This window comes from Cyclopterus lumpus, chromosome 4 (genome assembly GCF_009769545.1).
Source record: "Cyclopterus lumpus isolate fCycLum1 chromosome 4, fCycLum1.pri, whole genome shotgun sequence".
Lineage (NCBI taxonomy): Eukaryota > Metazoa > Chordata > Actinopteri > Perciformes > Cyclopteridae > Cyclopterus > Cyclopterus lumpus.
In genome coordinates this window covers 23,731,958-23,750,725 of record NC_046969.1, presented here as the reverse complement: position 1 = coordinate 23,750,725, position 18,768 = coordinate 23,731,958, and the positions used below count along the sequence as shown (strand labels likewise).

Below are 18,768 nucleotides of genomic sequence, written 5' to 3'. Positions count from 1 at the left end.
AGTTGTGTGTAAAAGATCTCTTCAGTATACAAGTTACATTTGACCGAGTGTCAAAAGGTGCAGCGATAGATTAATTCAGTCATTATCAAGGTAGGTGACATCTCACCTCCACCTCGTGATTTTACTTCTACACCTGTGAGGACCCTCAACAACATAATGCTTTTCCTAAAGCGTATAACCCTCAACTGAACTAATTCATTATTATTATCTTTATAATTATTATTATTATTAGGGGGTGATTCTGCCACTGGGATGAAATACATAAATATCCTGTCAGTGGTTACAATGAGAAACCTTCTAAACAATCATTACTTAGTAGCTCATACATGTGACTTGCTATCTAATAAAGATATAAAGTAGAAATAAGTATGATAATAAATACGTGTTGTTAAGCCATAATTATGAGACTTTGAGAACGTTTCTCAAAATGATTTACAGGATCTTTTTATTTTATATAACAGTACATTTTGACCAAAACAAAACAAAAACAAAGCATTAAATGTGACTTTAATGGAGCTACTGAGCACTATACTCGTCAAAGTCTCTTTCCTGCGTGTGTTTCTTGTGCTTTTATTTTGAAGGTCAGAAACGCAAACAAAAGTCTCCCCTTATATAACGATTCGATTTCCATACCCGTGAAACACAAACATTCCGCCCACGTCCCCCTAACCGACCTCGGACCACTTTGCGCTCGCAGAAGTTAAACGCCGTTAAAATAAACACGTTGGCACCGTCGAGCCATCCGGATGGAGGCCGTGCGCAACGCGCTCGGCTTGGAGTGGATGGGCGGAGGGACCGTTTTGATATTTCTGTTCGTTCTGCTGCTGTTCGCGGATGTTTGGAAGAACCGAGCTCCGCCGAACTTCCCCCCGGGGCCCTGGGCTCTTCCTTTCATCGGGGACCTGCATCGCATGGACCACCGCAGATTCCACCTGCAGATCGGAGAGGTACGTTATTAGGATCGATGTGCAAACAAACAAACAAACAAACAAACACACACATGCACAAACAAGCCCGGTGTTATGTGGAATAGTGTTACCCCTTACATGTGATTCCCTCCCTGTGTTACCTTTTACCTGGACACGCTTTCCACCGCCCTAAACGGTCATTTTACCTGCAGGGAAACAAACAGGTAAACGTAGAGCTGTTCTTTTAAACTACTTTACAACCTGCTGAGTTGGTTGTGAATTCACCCCCCCGAGTATCAATGAAGTATTATTATTTATTTAATTTATTTTCCACATCTGTAAAGCAAATAATAACTCACGTGCCTGCGGTCACGTGAGCCTCCGCTTGAAATGTGACGCACCGCTACTCCAGGTGTTACGGTACGGGGGCGCGTACAGCCCAAAAAGCACGGAGATTGACTTAAATTTAAGCAATGATTTGTCCATTTTGATATAAGTCAAAAACAAGATTATTTAGGACATTATATGAAATGAAATTATAATAACATGTGAAGTTACACTACTGTTTTTTTTTTTTTATATAAAAAAAAAAAGACGTTTCGAACAGTATATAATATTTCCAAATCATAATCTTTAATATGTAATAAAAACATGTTCTTCATTAGTTAGCTAACATTTCCACTGGATTCTTCTTCAGAAGGACCTCTGCTACGTCCATGTAATATGTTCATGATATTTTTACTGTAATTAAAAACTAAAGGCAAAGTCAGCTCAAATTAAATGATGATATTCATACTTTCCCAATATTTGAACGTTATAAAAGCAGATCCTTAAAAGATTAAAATCTTAAAGAAGAGCAGTGCACTTTCTGCATTTTTAAATAAATACAGAAAGCGACCTTTTAGTTTAACACTTTTAATTTTGTATAGTTTTGTCTCTTGGTGGTCATTTTGTGTCTGTTTGTTGTTGTTTTGTGTCCCTTTGTTGTTGTTTTGCCCCTTTTCATAGCTGTTGTGAGTTTCTTTGCAGCCATGTTGCACCTCTTAGTTGTTCCGGTTCTCTCATTGCAGTCTTTTTGTGCGTCTTGTAGTCATTTTTTTATACACTGCAGTGACAAAACCTGCACACTTTGTGGTTGTCATTAAAATAAATGAACACCATGTTTCTTTTAATTAAAACCATACTAACACCGAGCCCCTCTATATAGGGGGATATTGACACATTATTACACATTATGGTTAAAACATTAAAATAATCCATAGCAAATATATTGATATTACACATCAAATTAAACAACAGAACCTGGGCTACAATATAATTAGTCAGCCATTTCAACACAACTCAAACACCAACTAAAAGAATTATTAAAATATCATAATTATAATCAGCCCACTCGGCACGTTTCCGGAAACAAGCAACCCGAAACTCTGTGCTATCAGAAAAAGCCAGATAGCAAAAAGCAAGACGATTCCACACAGATTGCACACATAGAAAGTCCAAGATCACCGAGATATGAGCCATTTGGTTTCAACATGCAGTTCATTTGTGTGGTTGTCTTTTAAATCGGAAAAAAAATTATATATATATTTATATAGAGAGAATTGAGCTTTAAAAAACAAACAAAAAAAATTGTTTTTATGAAGTGGTGCATTAGAAGAAGTTAACCTGGTTCTTGAAACATAATTATGAAAACAAATAGGGAAATGAAATGTATTTTGAGAATAAAGTTTGGGGTTTACAAGACGCTATACCACAAAATAACCACACGGGAGTTTAGGACGAAGAGAAACACATTTGGGCTACAGTGGTCCGTAATACCTACTGCAGCCGGCTGTGGTCCTCTAAAGCCAGACGGGGTCTCTTGCTGCCCCACCACATCCCTCAGAAAGTAGGTCCCAACTCCCAAGTCTGCTCTCTGTGTTCAGTTTGCAGCGAAATATGGAAACATCTTCAGCCTCCGGCTCTTCGGCGGAAGGATCGTGGTCCTCAACAGCTACAAGCTTGTGAGAGAGGCCCTGGTCCTAAAAGGAGAGGACTACGTGGACCGCCCCTACATACCGCTGTTCGATGCATTGACCTGCAACAAAGGTGGCGCTGTGTTGCATTTTGTTTACAACGTTAGCTGCTAGTTTGTGCGATGACACCATAGCACGGTAGCGATATTAGCATCCGGCTAGCTGTTAGTTGTATCCTTTCGGCTCTCACGCTCTTCTGGTTTCCCACAGGTCTGGTGATAACAAATGGCCACCAGTGGAAGCAGCAGAGGAGATTTGCTATCCGTACACTCAGAAACTTTGGCGTGGGCAAGAAGAGCCTGGAGCTGTCCATCCAGCAGGAGTGTCATTACCTCACGGAGGCGTTTGCCCTTCAGCAAGGCACTGATCTCATGTTTCTCTCTACAAGCAACAACTAATAGGCTTTTTTTACGAGGAAGCATTATTTTTTGACATCTTTGGGTTGTCTGTCTGTAATGTGGTGGTCCAAAGGTCACTTTGACATCACAATACATCATTTTTGGCCATAATCCAAAAATGTGTATGCTAATTATCACAATTTCACACAAATAATAATACTAATCTTTATTCTTATAACACAATTCATACAGACGGAGGCTTAAAGTGCTCTAGATTTAAAAACAAATAAAATACTGAAAACCTTCCTTTTACAAATACAATAGATACAAGTTGTAGAAAGAAAGCATGCATTTTGCACTTGCATTTTAAGTGTTCTTTGAAGAATTTAAACATATATATATATATACATATTATATATATTTTATATATATACAGTACATATTGTGTGTATATATATATATTATATATATTCTATGTATATAGTTTATATATATACATATTGTGTGTATATATAATTTATATATATATATGTATATAATATGTATGTACCGGTATGCATATATATATATATATATATATATATAATATGTATATATTTTAAAATATATTACTATATCTTTAAATTCTTCAAAGAACACTTAAAATGTAAGTACAAAATGCATGCTTTCTTTCTACCACTTGTATCTATTGTATTTGTAAAAGGAAGGTATACATATATATATATATATATATATATATATATATATATATATTTTTTTATGTGTGTCTTATCTACGTTTTGTCTTTACTTTACAGGCGAGCCTTTTGATGCCCAGCCGCCGATCAACCAGGCCGTGTCCAACATCATCTCCTGCCTGGTGTTTGGGGAACGCTTTGAATACTCTGACAAGCAGCACCAGTTCATGCTTCAGGCCTTCACCGAGTTAGTGTACCTAGAAGGAGGCTTTTGGGCACAGGTGAGCCTGATTTGTACGACGCGGCGCGCAATAATCTTAACAATTTTTATATAATAAAGAATTATTCTAATTTTTTTTTTGCCCCAGACAGAGCCCTTATGTCCAAAGTGTATTCTAATAGCTATTTTTGTTGAAAGGGTTATAGGACAAAAATTAACCTGACGTTGAATACTATGTGTCTGAAACGTCTTTAATGTGCTACTGCTGTCTTGGCCAGGACACAAAGATGAATACATAAATAAATATGGTCACCACTAGTGGAAGGAGGAGTCAGATCCTTTAAAAAAGTAAAATAATTCATACGACAATGTTAAAATACTGGAGTCTGTTGACATTGTTGTATGAATTATTTATTCAAGTGAATTTAAATATAAAAAACATATTATTGGTAAAGAAAAATATAAAAAATGCTCGCTGTTATATCGTTATATATTACATAATTAGATTGTAAGTAGTGTTTAGCTGTACTTTAATTATAGTAATAGCCAGTTTAGTTTTTTTTTAATATAAAAAATATTATATTTAGATAGATATAATAATTGTCTGCATGTACCCCCAAAATGATGATAATGAGTTTCTGTAGGGTAAGAAATTAGTTTAAATAAATCCTGTAATACTAAGGGAAATATTAAGTAATGGGCCTAAAATGTACAAAACCACTGCTGCACTTTTGTGGTGATAGTTATAGACGAACCGGCACTACACAATATGTCCATTTATCATATTACATCATCTTAATCATCCCAGTCTCTTTGAATTTTCTTTTTTTTGTGGGGGGCAAAATGCAAATGTGCCGCCTCCACCTGTGTATTTTGCCTTTTACGCCCCAGATAACCGCCTTCGTGCCCTGCAGGTGTATAACGTCGCCCCCTGGCTGATGAGGCGGCTCCCCGGACCTCACCAGAGGATGTTCTCTCTGGTCAAAACCCTCCTGGACTTCATTCAAGTGAAGGTCGAAGAGCACAAAGAGAGCCTGGACGCCTCCTCGCCGAGGGACTACATCGACTGCTTCCTCGTGGAGATGGGAGAGGTGAGCGCTGGGAAAGCGTCGCCGGTGCGTCGGTCCTCGTCTTCACTTTCTAAAAAAAAAGAACTCTTCTCTCTCGCGTTGTTGACAGAAGGAGGACGAGGACGCCGGCTACGACTTCAAGAACCTCTGTTATTGCACCATGGACCTGTTTGTTGCTGGCACTGAAACCACGACGACCACGTTGCACTGGGGACTGCTCTACATGATCCACTACCCTCACATACAAGGTGTGTGTGTGTGTGTGTGTGTGTGTGTGTGTGTGTGTGTGTGACAGAGAGAGGGAGAGAGAGAGACAGAGAGAGAGAGAAGGAAGGAAGGAAGGAAGGAGGGAGGGAGCAAGAGAGACGCGAAGAGAGAGAGAGAGTGAAAGAGGGAGGGACAGAAACACAGAGAGACCGAGAGGGGAGAGGGAGGGAGAGAGAGAGCAAGAGAGACGCGAAGAGAGCGAGAGGGGAGAGAGAGAGAAACACAGAAAGAGAGAGAGAGAGAAGGAGGGAGGGAGGGAGCAAGAGAGACGCGAAGAGAGCGAGAGGGGAGAGAGAGAGAAACACAGAAAGAGAGAGAGAGGGACAGAAACACAGAGAGAGAGAGAGAGAAGGAGGGAGGGAGCAAGAGAGACACGAAGAGACACAGAGAGAGAGACGGAGAGAGAGAGGGGGGAGAGGGAGGGAGGGAAGGAGAGACAGAGAAAGGGAGAGAGAGAGAGAGTGAGGGAGGGACAGAAACACAGAGAGAGAGAGAGAGAAGGAGGGAGGGAGGGAGCAAGAGAGACACGAAGAGAGCGAGAGGGGAGAGAGAGAGAAACACAGAAAGAGAGAGAGAGGGACAGAAACACAGAGAGAGAGAGAGAGGGACAGAAACACAGAGAGAGAGAGAGAGAGAAGGAGGGAGGGAGGGAGCAAGAGAGACACAAAGAGACACAGAGAGAGAGAGAGGGGGGAGAGGGAGGGAGGGAAGGAGAGACAGAGAAAGGGAGAGAGAGAGAGTGATCTATCTATCCCTTTCCTGCATGGTTTTTAAATGACGTGGTCAGGGAGCAATCATTAACATTAGTGAAAGTGTGTGGGATGGCGTCCCCCCCTCCTTCCTGTTTCCTCTGCAGCGGCGGTCCAGGCCGAGATCGACTCCGTGGTGGGTTCCTCCAAGCAGCCCTCCATGTCTGACAAGGAGCAGATGCCGTACACGGACGCCGTCCTCCACGAGATCCAGAGGATGGCCAACATCCTGCCGCTCAATCTGGTCCACATGGCCGGCCGGGACACCACGCTGGGGGAGTTCACGTTCCCCAAGGTAGCCATGGCGATTTACTTATAAAATGAACGCGTGAACGATGGTAATTGAGGTAAAATCAGGGAAAATATTCACGTGTGTTGAGTTATGACGACCCCGTTGAATAAGTAATGACCCTGAAATGCACGAAACCAGTGCTGCACTAGTTGTATTTTACAGATAATACATTAATTTGACCAAAATTCGACATGTTATGTCCCATTTTAGTTGCTCTTCTGGGAGCATTTGATCATATCTTAATATCTTAATCAGCCCAGTTGGCTTCTCGCCCTCGGAAACGGCATTTCTCAAGTAATTTGTCAACTAAAAGGATTTTGATTTGTCTTCTTCTTCTTTTTCTTTTTCTTCTTCTTCTTCTTCTTCTTCCTCTTCTTCTTCTTCTTCTTCCTCCGCTCAGGGCACCATCATCATGCCGGCGCTCACATCGGTGCTCCGAGACGAGTCCATGTGGGAAACGCCGCACGCCTTCAACCCGCAGCACTTCCTGGACCAGGACGGCAACTTCAGGAAGAGGGAAGCGTTCCTTCCCTTCTCAGCGGGTCAGTCGGCACGACAACGGCAGCAGTGTGTTAATTAAAAAGCTTTTTAAAAAGGGGGCTTCGCAGATTAGAACTCAACAAAGGTGCGCACCGTTGCTTGCAGTCGTTCGCATGTCATTTGCATGTTTAATCGTTTACTCGAGCTGCAAAGAACTCACCTTTTTCACGTCTTTTCCTTCTGATTTTAAAGTCTGTTTTTCTGCACGGTTTTAAAATAAAGATCAGGCGGCACTAATGTTAATAAATCCGTCTATGGTGACGTTGTACAGGTTGTAGAGGAGCTGTAAACCGAGAGAGAGACGAACACTTCCAATAACTCCAGAGCGCCGTGAAGAAAGAGAGCAAACGATTTAAAAATAAAATGTGAAAATGTTTTTAGTAAAGACGGTGAGACTGTTTCTGTAGTACATCGTTTGAAAAACGCTCGACAGAAGCGCCATTCGTCGTGGTTGTGACCCTGAGCTGCAGCAACGTAACTCAAAGTAAATAACGCGTGTTGTTGTTGTTGTTGTTGTTGTTGTTGTTGTCGTGCTCTCAGGTAAACGCATGTGTCTCGGGGAGCCGCTGGCCCGGATGGAGTTGTTCCTCTTCTTTACCTCCCTCCTCCAGAGGTTCTCCTTTTCGCCGCCGGCCGGAGAGAAACCCGGTCTGGAGTTCAAGCTCGGAGCGACTCTGTGCCCCAAACCGTATCGCCTCCGCGCCGCTCCGCGCTGAGCCGGGGCCTCGAACCCACGTGGGCCTCGAACCCACGTGGGCCTCGAACCCACGTGGGCCTCGAACCCACGTGGGCCATACAGCTGCTGTAGATTAACAGTGTCTGTCTGTTTGAGTGTGTGTGTGTGTGTGTGTGTGTGTGTGTGTGTGTGTGTGTGTGTGTGTGTGTGTGTGTGTGTGTGTGTGTGTGTGTGTGTGTGTGTGTGTGTGTGTGTGTGCGTGTCTGTCTGTCTGTCTCTTTTATTATAATTTGATCAAACATAATGTGGACATTTTGTTTTTCATCTTAATCAATCGTCTTTTAAAACATATTTTATGTTATTAATGTAACCTACTGTAAAAAAAATTAGCCTTTCTATTGCCTAAAAAAAAAAAAACACTGTTAACTAAAAACTGAAATACTGAAACAGCAGATTTGCTAAACCTTTACTTTTTTTCTTTTTTTTACATTACAGAAAGCAGCACTTTTGAAGCTATTTTTCTTCTTTTTTGTTAACTTTTGTGAACTGACATATAAAAACATGAAAGTTTAAGCTCGCGGTCTCTTTTTTCTTTTCATGTGAACATGAAGCACCTTCAGGGTTTTCCCTGTCGAGCTTTTGAAGTTAGAAATGGAACAACAAACCAGCGTCACACACACAAAAAAAAAAAACTATAATAGCTTGAGAAAAGTGTCTCTGACACTCTTGAGGGAATATGAACATAAGCAACCAGCTAAATGAGAAGAATATAGGAATATATATATTAATTTTTATTGTGAGGTGACCTCTTTTTGCACTGAAAGCAGTTTGTTTTACAAACCTCGCTTTAAAAAGGAAAAAACAGCACATGGTTATTTATTACCAGTTCAGAGACGGCAGTATAAATAATATGTTTGTCATGTTTTTTTAATGAACGTTTTCTTCAAAGTAACAAAAAGAAAGACTCTTGATGATCTGCTGACGGCAGCGTGTGTTTAATGAGAGCAGGTTCTCAGCACCGATGATCTTTAGTTGACTCAACCGTTTTTTGTGGTGATGTAAAAAAACAAAAAACAAGCAGCCGAAGTAGGACAACCAAAAGCTCTAAGAGCTCTGGAGCCGACGTTCAAAGTGTCTTTTTGCCAGACTGCCACCAAAACTAGGTCACTGGCCTCTTTTTGAAGATGTCTCAATCCATCGTGCAAGAGTCAGATTCAGTCGTTCTGTGGAAGAGACGGTTTGAGAACCACGGATTGTCTCCGGATAAGAAACACGGCGTGAAATTCTGGTGATCTTGATCTCGATCTTGTTATCGTGTCCGCTGTGCCGAAGCTCAACGAAACGGCGTCCGCTCCTCACGTTGGCCAGAGCGTCTCCTGCAACACTCCGATGGAGGAGGTGAGTTTTTGAACGTCGCTTGATGTACGAGAGAGAAATCCCCCCCTATTGAAGTATATATACCTTTTTTCTAAAATTATTTCAGTTACGGACGAGTGGATTCTAAGGGATTAAAAGAGAGATGAGCTGAGATGAATCTCTCCTCAACCCTTTGGAGATTCATTATTACACTTCTGGGTTTTCCCTTCAAGCGTGAGTGTCCACCCGTCTAGTCATTACACTGTCGGCCTGTTTCTGTCTCTGATTCACTATTTTTGTATAGCAGTCAAATTATTATAGAAAGACACTTTACTTTTTTTTCTTTTTGGCTTGTGTTCTTGCAAATCCAACAATGGGTATTGACAAATAAAATGGGAAGAGAGGGAGTTTACATCCCTGCCTCTTGGGATTTAAACATGTTCACTGTATGGCAGGTATTGAAATGCACCTTTTTAAATCCTCTGGGTCCGTTTTTATTGTGGACAGGCGGCCCTTTGCCTCCTGCCGGCTGCCAGCGCTTCATCGCCTCTGGCTACCTGACCGTAAATCCATCTCCACTCTTCCTCATCGGCTCGAACCTCACGGTGTACTGCTTTGTCCCGAACCTTCAGGGGAGGTAGAAATATAATTGAATATAATATGAGAAATATATGAATATACATATATATACATATAAATATATTTATTTATATATATAAATATATTTAAATATATAAATATATTTATATTTATATTTATTTATATTTATATATATATTTATATATATATGTATATATATATAAATAAGTACATATATTCACTGTAAATATAAATTTATTTATATTTATTTAAATATATATAAATATATTTATTTATATATATATATATATTTAAATATATAAATATATTTATATTTATTTATATTTATATATATTTATATATATATAAATAAGTACATATATTCACTGTAAATATAAATTTATTTATATTTATTTAAATATATATAAATCTATTTATATATATATATATATATATTTATATATATATATATATGTATGTATATTTATAAAATGCGTTCAGCGATGTTCTGATGCAGTGGTGTTTTTGTCTTCCAGTTCCACATTATACTTGAAGCTGAATGGTGAGACTGTGACTCCTTCGAAGAAATTCAACAGCACCACGGTGATATTCAGTCTGTTCAATGTGCGGAAGCCACGATCCGTCGTGCTCTGCAAGCTGAAGAAGGAGCAGCTGACTAAGGTCGTCGCTGGACTGGACCTGCACGGCGGCCGTATGTACAGTTCCCAATCGCACCGAGTGTGCATCGTGGGAATTAGAAAGAAAAGAGCAATAGAGAGAATTGATGTGCAAATGACCTGCACAGTGAAGGCATGAAGGGGTGCATTCACCCCTTCATGCCTTCAATGTCCGTGAGCACTCTGGTAGACATAAGGACACAAATGTCGCCTGCTTTTCATTATTTTTCTCTTCTGTTTTCCCTGCTCTGGGCTTGAAGTCCCTCCAGATAAACCTGAAAATGTTCTCTGTGAAATGTCAAGGAGCTCCGTCTTGATCACCTGCACCTGGGAGAGAGGACGGGAAACACACCTCCTCACCACCTACAACGTGTCCCTCTGCAGGTACGCTGTCAAATCACAGCTCAAATGAAGCTACTGCCAACACTTATTCTAATTTATTTATTTATTATCAGAGAAAATGGGACCCAGATCCTGTTCGATCAGATCCGGGGTGCCGGAGATGTCGCAATACGTCGAGCAGAGATAGACGAAGACTCGACTCACCGGTTGATCATCACGGCTTACAACCACTTTGGAGCGTCGCCTTCTGATCCGTTCACGCTCCGTGTAAAGGATATAAGTGAGCTCTCATTTCTGAAGCCTTTTAAAGAGAACCGAGGCATCCTGTTAATTCCTGCTAACCGCCGCGTTAGTTTGACGGAGTTGACCTTCAAACTGTTTTCTCTATCTTTGTAATACTTCTTTTGAAAGGGGAACACTTGTCCCACCTCGGCCCCAGTTGCAGTGAACACTTTTCAACGTCAGTTGCAACAGTTTTTGACCCTTTCGAGTCACTACCAAAGTGTTTATAGTTTTTTGTTTTGGAGTTATTTTATGCTCCCTCTACGTCCTTGTGTATTCGCAGTGATACCAGAAAGGCCTCGCATCGTGCAGATAGAGTTTAACTCCAGTGCAGCTCGGTTGCGATGGGAAACGTCCGGATCCTCAGAGAGTCTCCGACCCGACGTCCATCTCCGCGCGGCTAGCGGCTCGTGGGTAAAAGTGATGCCGCGGCTTTCGTGACAGCTTTTGTGGGCGTTCTTTTGGTTTTTTTGCAGCCGCGTGACTCTCCAGGCCTCGATGTTCTTCTAGGAAGCGGGAGCGGGAACCGAACTCGCCGAGGGTTTGATTCGAGTGGCCGGGCTGAGGCCTCTGACCGACTACGAGGTCAAGATGAGAACGTGTGGCGGCGCGGCGGGGTCAAACTCCAGCGAGAGGTCGTCCTGCAGCAAGTGGAGCCCGTCGGTTTGGGGCAGAAGTCCCGGTAAAGGTCGAGCTCACACAGTTCCTTCCTTATCGTGCAACGGAGGTCGATCTGATGTCTGTGATGATGTGAGAGAAAAATAACAACCCACAACTTGTGGCTGAACTTCACCTCTAGGTCCATCGCTGCAGATGCACGTGTGGAGGACGTTCGGCGGCCCGGAGACCGGCGGGCTGCGCACGGTGACCGTTTTGTGGAAGGTAAAGTGTCGTTAATACGAAGAATCTCTAGGTCAAAAAATAGCCATCAATTAAATACATTTATGGTAAAAAAAATGCCATAACGGTAACACGCATAATAAACATACTTATAATCTTCTTACAGCAGTGCATAATTATAATTATAAGCACATACATATTAAGAATGCTTTATAACACATTATAAAACATGTTATAAGGTCAAGTATCATAATACTTAAAGGATCAAAGTGCATTGTAATTCCCATGGTTGGAATAGATTATAGTGTTTTTTATATTGCATTATAATTACTGTGATAAAGCTTTATATTGTGATTGGAGTTTAAATTTACAATGTTTTGTGTGTTGTTCTTAATGGTATTTTTGTCTCACTTTACTTGAAGGAAACAATATTCATTTACACTAGACTTTACCGAGCGGAGAAATAGTCACATAACCTCCCACGAAACCACAATTTGTTGTTTTTAGTACGGATTAAACATCAAATTATAAAGTGTTAATTAGTGAGCATTAAAGGTGTCGGTAGGTTTTCAGTCTTCATTCAGATATCCGGGTTCATATTTAATATGATGATGATCTAAATCTTCTCATCTAACTACTGAAAAGAAACTAAAATAAATATATATATAATATATATATATAAATATATAATATTTATTATATATATATATATAAAAATATATATAATTTATTAAATTAAAAATATATAATGTATACAGTATAGATATATATATATATAATATATAATATTTATTATATATATATATAAAAATATATAATTCATTAAATTAAAAATATATAATGTATACAGTATATATATATATATATATATATATATATATATATATACGTAATATATATATATATATATATATATATATATATATATATATATATATAAATAACCATATTCTTCAAACTGTCAAAATAGTCCTTTTAGAACGGATGAATAAGTGATGCGTGGACCTTCGTCCTCAGCCTCCGTCTCCAGACGATTACAGCGGCGCGGTGCAGAGCTACCGGATCTTTCTGGGCAAGGACCAGAAAGAGGAAGTGACCTGTCCTGCCTCATTGAGCCGGAGTTCCCTTCAGGTGTCGACGGAGCTCCGGGCAATGAGCATCAGCGCCGTCACCTCGTACGGGACGTCTCCATCGGCCGATGTGCCGCTCGGACGCTCAGGTGCACAAACGTTACATCAAACCTTCATGATTAAAGATGTTTTAAAGAAAGAAGAAGAAAAAGAGGAGGATAAAGTGGACTGGTGTCTCGGCGTCTTGACTCTTCAGGTGCTTTTGGACCCGACTTGAGAGAGTTGGTCCCTTCGGATGACGGCAGCTCCGTGTTCGCCTCCTGGTTGTGGCCGGAGAACGGACGCCCGTCAACATCTGGAGGAGAACCGCTGCACCATGTGTTGGAGTGGACGAGCGTTCCTGTGGCAGAGCCGCAGTGGCAACAAATGGCCCTGGATCAAAACTCCACTTTCATCAGAGGTACACACACACACACACACACACACACACACACACACACACACACACACCCTCACACACACGCAATGGTGTTGCATCACATACCATGGCACACGGCATTTAGAAACGTCTTCAGAGATGGAGCAGCAGCGGCCTCTTGTGGCCATTCGGGGTGAATTACACCAGCGTGTGCATTTCTTTCTAAATTTTAATATCCGTTCTTGCAGTCGACCTTCATACGCAAAAGGTGAATGTTTGTGAAACCTGGTGGCAGCTCGTGGTGAGACACGTTTAACGTGTTCCCCTGTGTGGTTTCAAGGTCTGTCTGCAGGTGTGAGGTACAACATCTCTCTGTACGCTGTGACCACCAGAGGCGTCAGTGCTCCATCATCCCGTCTGGTCTACTCCAAAGAACAGAGTGAGATTCATGTTTACATTTTTTTTTAAACTATATAAGTATCATCTGAGCTCATGGTACATGGAGGAGGGGAATCAGACGACACGTGGTGTGTATATACGGCCTCTGTCTCCTTTTGTACGCGTTTCAGAGCCGACGTCCGGTCCCAACATGTCGGTTCTGGTCCACAAGTCCAGACGGATCCTGATCCAGTGGGACGAGCTGCCTGTCGTCGAGCAGAAAGGCTTCATCACAAACTACACCATCTATCTCCAGACGCTGGACGCCAGCTACACAAAACTCAATGGTGAGCTTTCCAGTCTTATTTCAATGCATACGCCCCATGTGCCCCATGTGCCCCATGTGCCCCATGTGCCCCATGTGCCCCATGTGCCCCCCCCAACCCCATGTGCTCCATGTGCTCCATGTGCTCCATGTCCTCCATGTGCTCCATGTTCTCCATGTGCCCCCCCCAACCCCATGTGCCCCATGTGCTCCATGTGCCCCCCCAACCCCATGTTCTCCATGTGCCCCCCCCAACCCCATGTGCTCCATGTGCCCCATGTGCTCCATGTTCTCCATGTTCTCCATGTGCCCCATGTGCTCCATGTGCCCCATGTTCTCCATGTGCCCCCCCCAACCCCATGTGCTCCATGTGCCCCATGTTCTCCATGTGCCCCCCCCAACCCCATGTTCTCCATGTGCCCCATGTTCTCCATGTGCCCCATGTTCTCCATGTGCCCCCCCCAACCCCATGTGCTCCATGTGCCCCATGTTCTCCATGTGCCCCATGTTCTCCATGTGTCCCCCCCCCACCTCATGTGCTCCATGTGCCCCATGTTCTCCATGTGCCCCCCCCCCCCACCTCATGTGCTCCATGTGCCCCATGTTCTCCATGTGACAGAAAACTGAATATATCTTAATATATACATATATATATATATATATATATATATATATATATATATATATATATATATATATATATATATTAAGACCCTTGGGCTTCAGGACGTTGTTAAAAAAACAATAATTGACATTAATTAATGAAAATAAGCTCTCCTAAATTCACATCATAGACAAATGTTTAGCATTTTCTAAATGTCATAATCCAATTTTGCAATGCTGTGAAAAAAATCCCTCTTTTTTGTTGACGGCTCATTTAAAGAAACGTGACTCATCCTGTAATAAGGACCGAACTATTCGCTCGGCTGGATGTGACCGTGAGTCGTTTCCTGTTCTCGCGTGTGCGTCACCTCGGCGAGGCGTGCAGCCCTCGCCCATGTGCACGCACACGTGTGTGGGAAAGTAAATCCGCAGTAGTGTGCGTATGTGTATATACATATATATATATATATATATATGTTGCACAAGCCTGCCGTTGCATCGTGGAAAGCTACTCCACTCCCACGACGCTGCAGTGCCATCAGCACGGTGTTTCACCTCTCGCTTCACGTACCGTAAACACCCGGGTCATTTCCCAGAAGACACTCTGTCTTTTAAACATCACACTGAGCGTCTTAAACATACCGAGGGTCAGATTTTTATCTAAAAAAAAATATATGCATGTAAATTAATTAGTTAGATCCAGTATAACATGCTGAAGAAACACTGCTACGAGGCCATATTCCACAAACTAATGTATCTATATGTTCTCTACTGAAGCCACAAAAAAAAAACTTCAGCAGCTTTAACCTCAAATCATTCAGACGAATCAGAACCTACCTTTTTGTTTTTGAAGTTGTCTTAAAAACTAGATTATTTTGCATGTAGAAACAGGATTAGGCATCGTTTGAGCCCACAATGTACTTTTCCTAACAATGAATTATATATATATATATATATATATATATATATATATATTTAAGTCTGTCAGTCTGCCATCTCAGCTAACCCCTCCCCCCTCTCTCGTAATGGAGATTCATAATCTCGGTGGGATTATTCTGGCTAAATGAATGTTTGATATAATGAATAAATAAATAATTGTTCACTTCATAATTGCTGGTAATAGGGCACTTCTATGTATTTATTGAAACAGCTGATATCCACTAAGAAAAGAGCCAATGAAGCAGAACAGTTGCTTCAGAGTCTCAGGAAGCCTGACTCTGAGTTACAGGCTATAAGCAATTTCTCGACGTACAACTATGGGATGTCGATGTTCACTAGTAAGCAAATTTTTTTTTAAAAGCCTTCGGTGAATCATAGAGTTTTGTAGAACTGACTTTGACCACGAACAGGAAGCCGTGTGGCCACCTGCACACATGCAACCGTTATGGTTGCTACTACCAAGCATGCTTCACACACTATTTCTGGAGCTTCAGTGTGAAAACAGCTGAGCGCTTACTTGTTGTTATTATGTGACATGTTTGGTGCGTTATGGACACAATTTGCTCATTTCATCTAACGTTTTTTTTAAAAATCTTTAGTCGCAGTAAATAAATTGGCTTTCCTCTGCAGACTCTCGGGTGCTGCTGCAAATTATGAAAAAGTTAAACTCAGGTCGAGAGTCAGAATGTCGAACTCGAGGCTTCAAAACGGCAATGCCCTGTTTTAATGCACACGCTGGTTTATGGTCTGTTTCACTCTAAATGACCATAATTTACTAAATGAACATCACGCTGTATTGAAGAAGACTTGAAACTAGAGATTGAGACCATAAACTCACGTTTACAATGTTTACTGAGGGAATAAATCAAGAGAAGAAGAGTCATTTATATAGACTTCTATACAACCAGAGGAGTCGCCCCCTGGTGGTCAGGAGAGAGAATGCAGCTTTAACACATGAAGCATAGACTTCTATACAACCAGAGGAGTCACCCCCTGGTGGTCAGTAGAGAGAATGCAGCTTTAACACATGAAGCATAGACTTCTATACAACCAGAGGAGTCGCCCCCTGGTGGTCAGGAGAGAGAGTGCGGGTTTAAGAAGCATTGGCTTCACTTTTTAGAACCGGATGTTGCCGCCTGGTTCGGAGGAACTCCAGATACCAAAATGTTTGTGGAAAAGCACTGAAAATAAGTGACTTTTTTTCAAACATAAAATAACTACAGCAACAGTAATTGTGACCTTGGCTCCTCCCCAGTGACGGTGCCCGGCTCCGCCCCCAGGCAAATGTGGCTGGACTGTCCCGAGGGAGCTCTGGCTCTGCAGATGACTGCGTCCACCTCGGCAGGAGAAGGCCAGCGGGGGGGTCGGGTCTACTCTCAGCATGAAGGCTCTGCAGGTCAGTCTCCTGCTGCCGTCGCATTGAAAAAAGCACCAGCATGAACCTCATCAAGGTGGAAGCATTCATCTGGACAATGAATCTTTAAGTGGGCGGGGTCAAAGAGTTTTAAGAGCTCTCTGGCTCCACTAAACAGATCCCTTCTTGTCTCCTGTAGTCGGCCTGGTGGTTGTGATGGTTTTCATCGTTACCCTCTTTGTAGCGATCGTGGCCAACCTGATGTGCTGGAGCTGTGTGCGGCGAAGGTATTAATATTCATATTAAATCAGCAGTCGTCACAACGGACATCCTTTAATAACAGTGAAAGGATTCTGATTCCTCCTTCAACGGATTTCTAATGTGCGTAGATTTCGTTTGACTAGTAACTGGGATGGATGCCACGAGCACGTGCTTCAAAATGAGGCATTGCGTAACACACACTAGCCGGTGGTGGGAGTATTTCCATTTTGTGTGGCTTAATATATACAACATCTTACTTTTTTTTCCTATTAAGATCAGCTCCGCCAGCTGAACACATTAATGCATCACTAATTATATAAACCATTGATATAATATACATTATTCTGAAATGGGCCGTTCTGCAGAATGAATACTTCTTTAAGTTTGACATTACTTGTTTACGATGTGGTAATTGCTACTTTTACTCAAGTAAAAAGATCGGAGTACCTTTTCCACCTCAAACAGCAGCGGAGTAACCATTTTGTTTTTCTTTGTTCTGATAATAAACTAAATCATTGATTGTCTTTCTCTCTCAGAGTCAAACAGAAGTGCGTATCGTGGGGACCTGCCTGGCTTTATGTAAACTTACCGAAACTGGGAAACAGTAATGCCATCAAACTACTGGAGGTAACAGAAGCCGATGAAGCTCTTTAAGTGTGAACTAGACGTTTCTAGACGTTCACCTGAAGCAGGAAGTGATGTCACTCTCTGCTTTCAAAGTGTCTGTCTGCAATGAGCCCTGTTGTGTTTTGTCTCCGTCCTCCTGCAGTACGGGAGTGAACCGTTCCTCTCGTCCACTCACAGCGACCCGCCGCTGTCGCCCATCAGCCTGGTCTCTCAGGAGGAGAGGGACGACGTGTACCCGACCGTCCACGTCCAATCGGGAGCCGCGGCGGAGACGCCTTCGCCCACGTGGCGTCCCGGGACGACGGAGGTCGACAGCTACAAGCCCCAGGCGGCGACGCCGGCCCCGCGGTGGGACGAGCGGAAGGAGACGGAGGACGAGCGGAGGGACGGGGAGGAGGACAGGTGTCCGTTCGGGGGGTTGCTGGGAGGCTTCCTGACCGGCGAGCGGGTGGATCTCTCCGATCCGGCCCTGGGGTTGACCCTCGCCGACGCCGGCGGTTTCCTGTGGCCTAAAACGCCCGAAACGACTATTTTCTTGGATGGAGACTTCCTGCTTGGGAGGATGGGCCCCGAGAACAGGATGGAAGCGGATTCTCTGGATTCCCAACAGGGGGAAATACTGATCCCCGAGTCCACTTGTTTCTCCCAGTACACAGTTGAGACGCTGACCGGTGGATATTTCCCACAAGCAGCAGCGGTGAGCGGCACTAACACCGCGTGACACACGGAGGTAGCCGTGACGACGGCACCATCTGCACTACGAAACTGATCAAAGAAAGCATTATATATATACAAGCGAGCATTGCTGTGGGAGGGGGGGGGGGGGCGCCCCCTTTCTTTCTCAAGGGAGTCAGAAACATCACAAGGACGTAAAATCAACACAAAATGAAAGTTCCTTGTTGTAACTTTTAATAAATGAAAAAGGGGTCTGTTTTGAGTTTGACTGAATGCCATTTCAATAAATGT

General features: G+C 42.4%; 2 protein-coding genes and 1 long non-coding RNA gene across 3 annotated transcripts in view; 2 read left to right on the top strand and 1 right to left on the bottom strand.

Annotated features, from left to right (window-relative positions):
- Window positions 1–610: 610 nt before the first annotated feature.
- LOC117729246 (cytochrome P450 2J1-like) lies at window positions 611–8,323 on the top strand. Its single transcript, XM_034530145.1, has 9 exons — window positions 611–947; window positions 2,834–2,996; window positions 3,134–3,283; window positions 4,058–4,218; window positions 5,072–5,248; window positions 5,337–5,475; window positions 6,351–6,538; window positions 6,936–7,077; window positions 7,616–8,323. Exons 1-9 carry the CDS (start codon window positions 747–749, stop codon window positions 7,789–7,791), a joined length of 1,497 nt encoding a protein of 498 aa, XP_034386036.1. The 5' UTR covers window positions 611–746; the 3' UTR covers window positions 7,792–8,323.
- On the bottom strand, window positions 733–1,287 carry LOC117729249. Its single transcript, XR_004609348.1, has 3 exons — window positions 1,268–1,287; window positions 1,047–1,114; window positions 733–932 (listed from the first exon to the last, which is right to left on the bottom strand). It is a non-coding gene; the product is annotated as an uncharacterized LOC117729249 (long non-coding RNA).
- A 441-nt stretch (window positions 8,324–8,764) lies between the features above and the next one.
- Window positions 8,765–18,768, top strand: part of il23r (interleukin 23 receptor) — a 13,125-nt gene continuing 3,121 nt past the window's right edge. Inside the window, exons 1-17 of the mRNA XM_034531735.1 lie at window positions 8,765–9,149; window positions 9,235–9,341; window positions 9,615–9,744; window positions 10,223–10,398; window positions 10,624–10,747; window positions 10,819–10,985; window positions 11,271–11,401; window positions 11,498–11,675; window positions 11,787–11,869; window positions 12,845–13,046; window positions 13,154–13,357; window positions 13,656–13,754; window positions 13,885–14,040; window positions 16,816–16,956; window positions 17,114–17,201; window positions 17,712–17,802; window positions 17,945–18,499. Of these exons, the coding sequence (XP_034387626.1) occupies window positions 9,281–9,341; window positions 9,615–9,744; window positions 10,223–10,398; window positions 10,624–10,747; window positions 10,819–10,985; window positions 11,271–11,401; window positions 11,498–11,675; window positions 11,787–11,869; window positions 12,845–13,046; window positions 13,154–13,357; window positions 13,656–13,754; window positions 13,885–14,040; window positions 16,816–16,956; window positions 17,114–17,201; window positions 17,712–17,802; window positions 17,945–18,499 (2,586 nt within the window). The 5' untranslated portion in view covers window positions 8,765–9,149; window positions 9,235–9,280. The remainder of the gene's footprint in view (window positions 9,150–9,234; window positions 9,342–9,614; window positions 9,745–10,222; window positions 10,399–10,623; window positions 10,748–10,818; window positions 10,986–11,270; window positions 11,402–11,497; window positions 11,676–11,786; window positions 11,870–12,844; window positions 13,047–13,153; window positions 13,358–13,655; window positions 13,755–13,884; window positions 14,041–16,815; window positions 16,957–17,113; window positions 17,202–17,711; window positions 17,803–17,944; window positions 18,500–18,768) is intronic.